The sequence below is a fragment of the Convolutriloba macropyga genome, chromosome 11, assembly GCF_964194025.1.
Source record: "Convolutriloba macropyga chromosome 11, txConMacr16.3, whole genome shotgun sequence".
NCBI lineage: Eukaryota > Metazoa > Xenacoelomorpha > Acoela > Convolutidae > Convolutriloba > Convolutriloba macropyga.
The window spans coordinates 17,147,383-17,159,482 of record NC_134478.1 but is presented as its reverse complement, the minus strand read 5'-3'; the positions used below and the strand labels follow the sequence as shown (position 1 = coordinate 17,159,482).

At 35.6% G+C, this 12,100-nt stretch overlaps 1 protein-coding gene across 1 annotated transcript; it reads left to right on the top strand.

Moving 5' to 3' along the window:
• The first annotated feature begins 4,620 nt into the window (after positions 1–4,620).
• On the top strand, positions 4,621–6,692 carry LOC142349416 (protein disulfide-isomerase A5-like). Its single transcript, XM_075400956.1, has one exon. It carries the CDS (start codon positions 4,683–4,685, stop codon positions 6,267–6,269), a length of 1,587 nt encoding a protein of 528 aa, XP_075257071.1. The 5' UTR covers positions 4,621–4,682; the 3' UTR covers positions 6,270–6,692.
• The last annotated feature ends 5,408 nt before the right edge of the window (positions 6,693–12,100 follow it).

The following is a 12,100-nucleotide window of genomic DNA, read 5'->3' as shown; positions in this document are numbered from 1 at the left end:
CGTTGCCTGTTGAAATTTGGTTTCAGAGCTATTCCAATTCAGTTTCGATATGGGGTAATCATTCAGTGAACTATTATGAATTGATACTGAGACACTCGACCAAAGGCTTATGTTTGACGATACAATATTGCACCCTAATTATCTTTGTTTTATTAAAGAAAAAAAAGGAAGACAAAGATCTTTGGCATTGATCAATCTACCGAAGCAAGTTTTCAAAAAAGTCGGAGTTAATCAAATAGTTTTTTAGGAAGGAGTGTAGCCTTTTATTCAGTATATTTTTTGCAGCTTCCTATGGTTTTCATTGTTTCGTAGTCAAAATTGGCCAGGCCATTGAAGAGTATTCTTAATCGAACTCAAACTTGTTTTCGTTGTTTAGTTTTTCTATGAAAGGTATTATTTCGATTCTCCCATCTGTCTCAAATGATCGGTTGATCTGTCTATTAGTTTATAAGTTAATTTTGATCTGTCTATAAGTTAATTTTGATCATATCTTTATTTAGCATTTTGAGAAATTTCACCTTAGTTTTACTGTTGAGTTCTATAAAAGTATAGTTGCTGCTAAAAGTTGTTGAATAAGTTTTGCTGTGGATGAAAAATAAGATCAAGATCAGTTAGCGCAATTTTGCTGGAAAAAGTTTTTTAATGAGTTTTGCTGTTGCTCTCGAATAATATTTGAAGAACGTGATCTTGTCTCATCATTTTTTTGCTAGAACAATTTGACTTTTTGAGTGGCGTTTTGAAGTTTTGTTTCAATTTAGTTCTGTTTTAATTTAAGTTGTGGCAAATGATAAGCTGTAACTTTTATGAATCCAGCTTACCAGGTTTATCCCCCCAGCAACTTCATATTAAGCTAGCAACTGATTATGCCCGTGTTGTTCAAATGAAGTTTTCACAATGTTAGTTGCTTGTTTTTCTTTTGAGTCTTCTTCTAATATCAATTTAAATTTTGTTTCATGGTTATTCTTTTTTCTTTCATGCTGTAACTATTGTGTTCCTTATGTGTTCATTATAATTTTGTGCACATGATTAAATTGTTTTTAAGTGCTCTCGAACAAAATTTGAAACATGCAATATAAACATTTGTCTTTTTAATGCGTAATATTTGCTTGAACATTTTTGTTTTAGTAGAACATTATTTGGATTTCATTTCTCGAGTGAGTTTTTTATCTTGCCTTTATGTTTTTTGCATAACCTAAATTGCTGTTATTCAGATATTACGTTTCTTGCTAAAATGTAGCGATTGTAAGATTCGCGATTGCAAGGAATTAATAGTCGAGTAGTAAATGCTTCAGTCTATTAAGGTGGAGGCCGGGGCGCGAAACCCTTCTTGACCGGAATTTTTTTAAACCCATAAAAATATTCAGGCTACAGAATTAATGTTGTTTTGTTTGAAATTGTTCTCTGGCCAAGGTTTTTGTCTGTTTCAGTTTTTTAAAATTCCTTTATAATTGGTTTTAACGAGACATGGGGTCTTTTCTGTTTGTGCGTATCATTAAAAGTAGGTAAGGCTTGTAATTTTTTGTCTGATATCTTATGCTAAAAATAAACAGGTGAATATCCAAAAAAAATTAGTGCATTGTTTTTGTTTTATAAATTTTGTTTTTATTCTTACTGCTTTCTTTTTCAGATTTTCGTTCTTTTGAGATAAGGACTTTGAACGGAGTCTTGTGGTGGAACTACTCACGATTGATGTTTAATTGTTCTCAAAAGAAGTTTTCAGCAACTATATTAGCCCCGTGGTCCTTTATGCGATTTTTTGTCTGACCCTTTTTATTTTTGGTCTCAAAAATGAGATGAATATGTAAGGCCTGGAGGACATTAAATGTATGAGAAGCTCTCTTGGCCTTACTAGTTTCTAAGTATGCGATTCATTGAAACTGTTTTAGGAGACAATTAGGGCAGTTATTGGAAAATTTGACCCCCCAATCACCCCGCCCCCAACGCTCTCATCCACCCTCCTCCACCTGACGGTTTGAACCCCCTTCTCAAGCCCTTGCAACCCCCCCCCAACGCTTGACCCCCCACCAATCTGTTCATCCTCCTTATGCTAGCATTCCTAAGCCACAGCTGCCTACTGCCGAAGCCAACTGCTAGCTGGTTGTGTGAAAACAATTCGCGTCACGTTAGTTGCTTAATTTTCTTGTATGTGTTGATCTCAATGATAGAACTCTTTCGAGTCATGTTTCATCATCGTTCTTTCTTGTTGCAGCATTGTTCCTTTGTAATTTATGCATTGGAATTGACAAGAGTACCCTAAAATTTTGCTGAATGTGGCTGTTTTCATAAATGTTGGGCCTCTGTAAAGACTAATTCGGCGTTTTTAAATTTTTTATTTGTTTAGTTTGATTTTTGGGAGATGGCATAATCGTATTTGGCTGTAATTTCCAAATCGTCGAATTTTGTTTGCTATCAATTTTTTTTGCTTGTCTCATTGGAGGTTGAAGATAATGAAAAGGCATTTCGTGAAGCTTTTATTTTCTGAAAGTATTGCAATTGAAGCTTTTCAGCATTCTGTAATACATTTCTGTGTCTTTTCCCCCTGGTTTTTAGGTGGGGAAACCGAAGCGGAGTGGAGCCTTTATTGGCAACAAGATGGGGTATTTTTTTCAAATTGTTTTTCCAAATTCATTTGCAGAGCTATTGGAGCCAAATTTCCGTGGTCATACTTCTGGCAATACGAAACAAGAAAGATAACAGTTGTCAGAGTAACCCGTTTTCGTGCCGTTTTCACTTACAAGACACTTTTTACAAATACCTCTAAGTACGACGGCAAATACCTCTAAGTACAAATACCTCAAGTAGTTAAATTTTTGTTCTCGCGCTCGTAGTAGAAAGATATTTTGAAAGCACGTTTTGGGGCATAAAAATTAGGGAGTTGTGGAATAGCAGAAAATAAGAGTGTTTACAAGTGTGCCCCCACAGATTAGTTACATTAGTTTTTTGACCGCGGGTGCCCGTAAACTACTATTGCAGTTAACTCTTATTATTAGACGCTCCCAAACTGCCAAATTTTAAAATTTATAGCTTTTCAAAAATTTTGATTTTTCGAAAACAAAAGCCAGGATTACAAATTTATCTTGCTCAAGCCAGACTGTTGGACCAGAAGCCAAAAGACGGTGGAAAAGTATAGAAGATGAATGCAAATAACTAAAAACTAGCGTTTATTACCAATGCGTTTTTTCTCTGAAAATCACATCAAATCTCTGCTTAAGTTTCCTCAGCTTCCTAAAGCAATTGAAAACAAGAATTGAAACTTGCCTTTTTCCCCAAAAATTTTTTTACTGCTTATTGATTTAAAATACCAATTTTCAGGCGTATCTGAGTAAATTTAACTTTTGTGCTCATTGTGTTCAAAATTTGTGTTCAAGAAACAATTAAGAAGTATAATTCTGTAAATTTGTATAAACTTTGTTTTTTTCCTCAACAAATAGCAAGCAGTGGTTATCACCGTTTATTTGAAAATTTTTCCTTTTATTTTCTAGAAATATCATAAACTCTTGTGAGTGCCAGAGATAGCGTGGCATTGATCAGAACATTTAATCTTTAAAATCGAAAAAATGTTTGAATTTACAATACATTTTATTCTTTTTCCTTTCCCTATCTACCTACGTGCAGGTTTTGTTCAGCTGGGTAAACATGTGATTTTTGCAGTGTCCGGCTAATCTGTTATAACAGAGATGACAACAGCGTGGAATTTTGCAAAATATTTCAACTGCTGAAAATATCTTTTTGTCTGACAAACCTAATTTCGCTAATATTTTTCTAATTTTTGACCAGATCCACAAAATTGGGCAAAATGAGCTTTTCGTTTTAGAAAAGCAGAGATTAAAAAGTCTATTTCAACTGCCCTTCTCTTATGTTTCATATATTAATTTACCTTGTTGTTCTCAAAGTTTACAAACAGCGTTTCGTTAGTCTTAATTGGGCTTCGAAGTAGGTCTTCTGAGACATTTTTCCAAGAAATTTGATTTATTTCCTCTCATTTTAGCTTTGAGTTATATTGAAAGTGGAAAAACGCGACTAATATACATACCAGTTTCCTAAAAGATTGAAACTAGATATAAATTTTGTAGTATGTTTTTAGCAAACACTAGGTAACTAAAATCCACAATATTTTAAACTAATTTTTTCATACTTTTAAAATTGATTTTAATTACAAGTTCAGTCAAAGTAGACGTTGAAGATTTAGATATACTTCTGTGGTGTACTTGATTTTAATATTTTTTTCAAACGATGATCAAAATAAACCTCAAATTTCAGATGTAAGTTTTTAAGAGAACTTTAATTATGGTTTCAAGTACAGTTCTGTGAAATAAAAGATATTAGTTTTTGTATTGAAATATAGTACCAGTGTTCTTGCACGCTCGTCGTTACAGCTTGAGCTATATTATGATAGATGGATTTTAGCCAAACAGTCTGGATAAAAAAGAGCTTGAATTTTAAAAACTGCTAAATCATTGATTTTATATCTGAATTTCTGTGTCTGTTTTGAATGAAGAAGATTTCCAAATTTCTGGCAGTTTATAAATAATTCATCGTTCGAATTGTGCAAAGTATGGTTTTTATGATTTGTTGCAAAATAACTGGAAAACATGCATACAATTACCCGTTATATTGATGCTCAGATTGTTACTATTTCAGATTTATGTAGAGCCGCAACAAGGTTCCGGCTGCCTAAAATAATGTCTCGTCCTGTAAACAAATTTTGTTGTTTATTGTTTATATTGACTTCACTCTCAGTTGTGATAAAATTATCTCATGGAAAAGTTTACTGTAAATTAAAAGAAATCGAGGAGCAAAAAGACCTGAAAAAATTTGTCAAGAGTCGAAGAAATATTTTGGTTCTGTTTGCGAAAGACGACGCTGAGTACAAAAAGGCAGCTGGACTGTTTATTTGTGAGGCGCTAGAAGCCATGCGAGTCAATGTAGATGCAGCGTACGTTAACTGCGAAGGTATCAAAGGCAAGCGTCTCTGTAGACAAACGAAAGTAGATCCAACACATTACATTCTTCAGTTTTACATGGACGGTCAGCTCAAAAACGCAAACTATGATCGTCAGCATTCTGTTAAAAGTTTGGTGTACTTTCTCAAGAACCCGACCGAGGAAGCGCCGTGGAGTGAGGATCCAACATCACATTATGTGAATCATCTGGAATCAATTGAGGACTTGACAGGATCTCTGAGGAAGCCTTCCCTTCTGATTATGTTTTACGCTCCGTGGTGTGGACACTGTAAAAGACTGAAACCACAGTACGCAGCTGCTGCTAAGGACACTGCAGAGTTACCGATTGTTTTAGCAGCCATGGATGTGAATGGTGACGAGTATTACAATGTTCGAACTCAATTGAACATAACGGCGTTTCCTACCTTAATCTACTTTAAAAAAGGACTGCCAGTTTTTAATTACGAGGGTGAATATACCCGAGATGCAATTGTGGAATGGGCCAAAGACCCGAAGCCTTTTGAGAAAAAGGAGCCAAAGCCAGACGAAAATGCCGACTGGTCAAAGTCGGAAAGTGCCTCAAAAATCGTGTTTCTAACCGATGAAACATTCGACTCATACATATCAACTCACAATTCCGTGTATGTTATGCTATATGCACCATGGTGTGGTCATTGCAAGAAAATGAAACCTGATTATGAAGACGCGGCCATGGAACTTGCCGAAACGCAACCGGACGCTACACTGGCTGCGGTCGATGCCACTGTGAATAGGGCCACCGCTGAAAAATTAAAAGTTTCTGGGTTCCCGACCATGAAGTATTTTGTCAACGGATCCTTGTCAAATGTATCTGTCAGTTACCGGACTAAGAATGATATCGTCGCTTTTATGAAAGGTCTCAAAGTACCGGATCCTAGTGACGATAAACCTAAGGATGAAGATAGTGATTGGGATTCGGAAGATAGTAGCGTCGTCCATTTAACCGACCAGGCTTTCAGTGGAACCTTGAAGAAACGCAAGTTCTCCTTAGTAATGTTCTACGCTCCATGGTGTGGACATTGCAAACGAATGAAGCCTGAGTTTGCAGCCGCTGCCAAGCTTGTGAAGTCACAACCGAAAGTCCTCTTAGGAGCAGTGGACTGTACTCAATTCACAGATTTGTGTGCCAAGTATGAAGTCACAGGGTACCCTACTGTGAAGCTTTATAAGTATGGTAAGGAACCGACAGAATATACAGGTGGAAGGTCTGCAAGTGACATTGTCGACTATCTTGCCAAGTTGATGGGAGCGGAGGGTTCGACGCCCACATCACGTGTGGAGTTGTGAAAAAATAATTGGTTTGGACTACTTCATGTTTAAACTATTTAGTCTTCTTTTCAGCTCTTTTCTTCAATAATAATAATAATTAAGTTAGTTCTAGACAGTGCATTTGCTTTAATTCTTTAAGAGTTTGCACCATTTTTATATGAATTAGGCGTTTTGACTCAAAGACATTTAGCGTCGTCTCGTATTTTATCCAAAAACATGGATCGACGATGTCATTATTGTACTTCTTCAATTTGTTTGACAGACATTCGTATGAATCCAGTGGAAGAAAAGAGCCCCCTATCATTGTTTCTCAGATGATGTAAATGATAAAATTCTGTAAATGGCCGCTTTATACTTGAGTAATCATGATTACGATATTATGTTGAACATATATTTGATTGTGGTTGTTGTCTTCATGGGAAATGGAATTCTTTATTACCACCTTTTTTTTCGTGGGTAAAGATTTCAGCATATCATTATTTTTCTTAGAATTGGGAACAATTTGGTAGCCTGATAATGTATAGAAGAACGTTTCTTCGTTTATGAGGGACTCAATAAGAGCATTTGGAATTTTGAAAGTTGTTTTTCTGCAAAATATAAACAAATACTTTATTACTCATGGCTTGCGGCTCCATTGATAGAGTTTATTGATATGCAGCACGTAAACCGCTACGATTTTGCTGTTAAGAAAATTATTTCGAAAGTTGCCACTGAATTTAAAAAGTTTTTTTCCGGTGTAAGAAAACAGGTTCTAGCCAGCTATTACTGCAGAAACTGTGCACGGATAACTTAGCGTTTAATGACATTGCATCGATAATCGCTGAGTAATTGTGGTTTTTATTTGCTCTCATACGCAGTTTGTGCCAATTATATTAGCTGGACTTGTGTATGCAATTTTTTCTACTACTACCTTTTCGTTTAATCATTTTTTCGTCTGAGCATTTGACATTTCGTCCTCAAAAAAGGGATAAACAGTTCTCTTGGGGTTTGGTGAGCAGTTCTCTTAGAGCTTTGTGGCTTGCTAGTCTCTATGTATGCGATTCACTGAAACTTTTGAGGAGACTTAATTTTGCACATGTAACAGGCGGATCTTTAGTTTGACACCCCTACTCTACCCCTCTTACCCACTCCACCTTATTCACCCGTAGCCACGCACGCTAGACAACCCCGTCCCCTCCACCCCTACTCTCAATTAAGCTTCAGCTAGACTCCCTAAGCCGCCGCTAGCTGCTATTGACAAAGTTAACTTCCCGCCTGTTGTTTGAGAGCAATTCCCCCGACGTTAGTCGGTTATTTTAGCTCTGTTATCCCTCCGCTTGTTTTTCGGAGCCTAGAATCGGCATAATTAATACTGGATTGAAATTATCTCGCTGTCAATCCCCAGATCTTTTGTTTATTAAGTGTACGAGCGTTACTACCAGTTTGTTAATGAAGGTTTTTTATGGAATTTGAAATAATTCATAGAGTATATTACATTCATGACCCCTGTAAATCGCAGCAGAATTTGGAGTTGATCGGTTATCAGTGTTTTGTCTGTTTCCAGGATAAGAATTTTTTCATTATTGGAAATTATCATTATTTTTTCCCTTGCATCTACTGAATTTCGCGGAGGGAACGCCGTCTTTTACCGATTTAAGGATTGGTTGGAGTTATTCAATAGATATTTGCACCTTATCAGCATAAACGATAAAATTGTTTTAGTCCGTAATCGCTATTAATGTAATTTAGGCGTCAAAATCTAGGCCTCAGGAATTTAACCACCCAGTCAACACTGTTGACTGGGTGTCTAAGAACACGGCAGTGTTCTGTTTGAAACCAAGCTGGTCACTATGGCTAAGCTATTCGGTAGTGGGCAGCAAGTGACATTGGGAGAAAAAACAGGACGTCATCGTGTGTGAAATAATAAATCTTTTGTAACAATTAGCCTCCCAAAATGAACTTTTTCTAAGTTTCATAAAAGTCGTCACAGTTTCTAAGCACCCAGTTACGGATTTTATTGCAGTTATTTCAGAAAATCAACTGTTAGTTGAAGCTTTGGAAATTGGCAATTTTGTTGTTTTTTCCGCACAAGAAAATATCGAACTGCTTTAATTGTTTTCAACATTTTTCGTTGCCTTTCTATATCATTATAGTTGCTTACTTGCTTGCTGAAGAGGCGCAAAGATAGGACAAACTCCTATTTATTTCATTAATGAAACTGTTCAAAAAACGCATCAGATTTTGAACCGATTTGTGTTTTTGGTGTATTTTTCATTTGATGTTTTACATCTAGTATTTGAGTACATCCTTATCGTTTTGTGGATGTTAAAGAGGGATATAGCTTTGTGATTAAGAAAAATGTGGCGTTCGTTGGATGAAAAGCATGCGGATAGTTTTGTAGACTTAGTTTTCTATGAATCGCTCCTTTTTCGTCAGATTGTAGTTTAAAATTTATCGATGGATTTTAGCATAGTTCATTTACCAATTTGAGTTGTTGTTGAATTTGAATTTACATCTTTGTTCTAATGAGTTACTACACGGACAAACAAAGGCAACATTTTACCTCAGAAGCAAAAATACTTAACAGATTGCGTTAGCGAAAGTGAAACTGAACCGAAGACAATAAATTGGGACAAATTGACATCAAAACAAGTATAGATTTTCCAAATTCGAATGCATACTATGAGAGCCTATCGATCGAAGGCAACAAGATACAATTAGTAAAAGAAAATAAGAAGTCTAGCGAACAAGTTCATATAATCTCAAAAATCACAAGCAAAAAGACTATCTACAAAAAATCAGAGCCTCGTTAAACTTGGACTGGGACCTGTTGAAGCTGTTACTGGACAACGGTAAGTTCCTTCATGTAAACATTGATTATCCAAGGAGGCTCAGTAATGTGCGTTTGCACCATGTTCCGCCCCTTCTCATACAAAAACTTCTGAAACCAAATGTTTTACTGAATGTTTGAATATTAAAATTGATAGTGCCAGTTTAGCCTATCAATTTTAATATTCAAACGTTCTGTAAAATTTTTAGTTCTGGAAGATTTTTGAATGAGACGGATCGGAGCAGTGCTAAGCAAGTTATCGAGCCTCTGTTATTTTTCATGAGTAAAATCGCATTTATTCTGTGTCAGGGCACCATTTTTTATGCCATCTCCAAATTCTTCTATAGAAAGTTACTATGTAAAAAATTGCGCGTGCGCTTGGGGGCGTAGAAGTTATATACCCACTAGACTGGCTTGGTCGAAATAGAATAGATCCGTATATTTATCATTTCAGTATTGAAAATCAAAGTTTTCCAAATTAAAATGTTTATAGTCTACGAGACCACTATGTGGACTATTTGCACTGAATCCGCAAAATAGTGGATGTTAAAATACATTTAAATATCCATCTCCATAAATCCATCTTTCTATCTAATGTTTGTTGAGAGAACTATTTGAATTTGATTTTAATAATTGTTTTTGAGATTTTAAAATGAAATCGTAATTCATCTCCGTGATCAGCTTGATTGATAAATTATGATGTACAAGTTTTGATGAATTCCGAATTGCTTTACAATAGTTTTAGTTTCGCAGCTGTGGATGGTGGCAGACTCCACAAGAATTCATCTAAAAAAACTGTCAATCTATCAGTTTTTTGACAAAAGCGCTAATTGCTTTTCGCAACACATATAACCAGATTATTAATCAGCGAAAAGGTAATAGAAAAACATGTGCAGCTTATTTTTAATGGGAAAAATAGAAAGGATGCTTTTTCAATAAACGAAGCAATTTTCATTTAATTAAATTGTTTGAGCCACGTTAGAGATTTTCTGCCAATTAATTGTTATCTTTAATAGCCGCCTCTGCTTCTCAATGGTTTCCGAATGGTTTTCCCAATCCATTCATAGTTCAATCTAGTTTTTTGTTTGAACCAAATTTATCTTTCTCGTTAGTGGTTTTAGTTCACATGCGGCATTCTGACTGATTTTCTGTTTTTTTTCTGATTTTTTTGGAAATGGTTTTCCCAATTCACTCACAGAGTCCGTTTTAGGTCTAGACGGTTGTTTAGTCAATTAAATTTTTTTGCATTGTACGTCAGGACTTGTCCTGCTATGTTTTTTTTTTCGTCGAGTAAAAATGTTAAGTATTTTGCGTGAAATCTTTTTGACTTCTCTAGGCTAGTTTCATTCTCTCATTCTGCTAGAAGTGTTTTTAGACAGCAGTTGCTCAGCAAAGAAATTCAAAATGAAAAAAATCAGAGCCAAAAACGAAATCAGAAATAGAAACGGGATAAACCCATAAAGCCCGATTTTAGATGCGCGTTACTCGAACTTTGTTCTTAGTTACCCTCTCTAATGCTAATTGGTATTGATACTAGCCCCCTGTGTGGTCTCACTACGAAACAGGAATATGTTCACCTCCAAAATGACATCAAAATAGTTCGCACTTCAAAATTGTTTGTACAAATTTTTTTTTCTCTTCTTTCAATCCCAGTCTTGGTTATGGGAATCAACGGCGGCTATTTTCCGGCAATCTGCCGGGCATGTTTATTTGTTCTGTTAATTTCCAATGAATTCTCTAAGTTATTAGCAATCCTTTGAGAAAATTTTCATGAATGCTAAAGGCCAGCGCTAACAAAAGGGAAAAATTGTTTTGGTTTTGTTAGTTCCACCAAATGAGCAGTTTAAATTTCGTCTTCCTGTATTTAATTGATCTGAAACGAAGTTTCTAGCAATTATATTAGTCCTGTAGTATTTTTATGCGATTCTTCGCTTGACCGATTTTCGTCTGAATTTTTTAACTTTTCGTCCTCAAAAACAGAATAAACAGCGTCTGGAAGGTATTAAGTATTCTTAGAGCCTTTCGGCTTTCTAGACTCTAATCAAGCGACTCACCGAACTCTTTTAGAGATATAATTTTTTGTGTAAATGGCAGTTGTTAGAGTTCCCTCTCTCTCTCTCTCTCTCTCTCTCCGTCTCTCTCTCTCTCTCTCTCTCTCTCTCTCTCTTCAATCCCCACCCGCTTTACCCCCAATCCACACCCCGACACATCGTTGTAACCGTAACTCAGCGCGCTCGACAGTAGTTTGAGAGCGATTCTCCCGACGTTGGTGGGTTGTCTTCTGCTTTCGTTTGCTGGCAAAATGTTTGCTTTTTTCCGTTTCGGCTGGAAATAACGAGCACTTCTTTTTCCCTGGTCTAACGAACATTTCGAAGTGTTGTGCTTTTGTTTTTCTACGGTTCTTTTTCATTTGAAATCTGTAAATCAATAAATTGCAATCATGGAGTCGATAAACAACACGTTTTTTCACACAAAAATTTTAAATTTTGTTACATGATCTTTGCTAATTTTCATTAACGTTTTGTTTTTGCTATGTTATTGCTAAAATACAAGTTATAATTAAGAGCCATTGAACTTGTCGAAAACCTAAAATGGTCTTAATGAATGCTGAATGGTCTCAAAAATGCTGAAAGGACATAAATGGATGGAAATCCAATTGAGATTTCAAAAAAATTCTAGCTAAACTGCACTTGGATATCGGATGCTTTCGGGCCTGCTGTATTTTGTGAAGCAGTTTCAATAAATTTCAGGTCAATGTTTTTCCTTAAAGTGTGCTTAGTCTGAAAAAGACTAAAATTCAACAGCAGTGTTGTAATTCCAGATCATTATGCTGGATGATAAGAGCGCAAATAATTTAATTTTATTTTTCACCAATTTTTATGTCAATGTACTTGAAAATTATGGACAAAATCAGCTGAAAAAATACTTGATTTGGCATCAGTTTTAATGAAATGTCTAAGTTCTGTTTTATTTTCTATTAAAACATGACCTGAAATTTTTGCATAAAGAGTTTAGCCGAATTATTCAGCAACCCAGTGGG

What these genes read in the sequence shown, in the direction of transcription:
- LOC142349416 (XM_075400956.1), top strand. Translation starts at nt 4,683, where the DNA reads ATGTCTCGTCCTGTAAACAAATTTTGTTGTTTATTGTTTATATTGACT.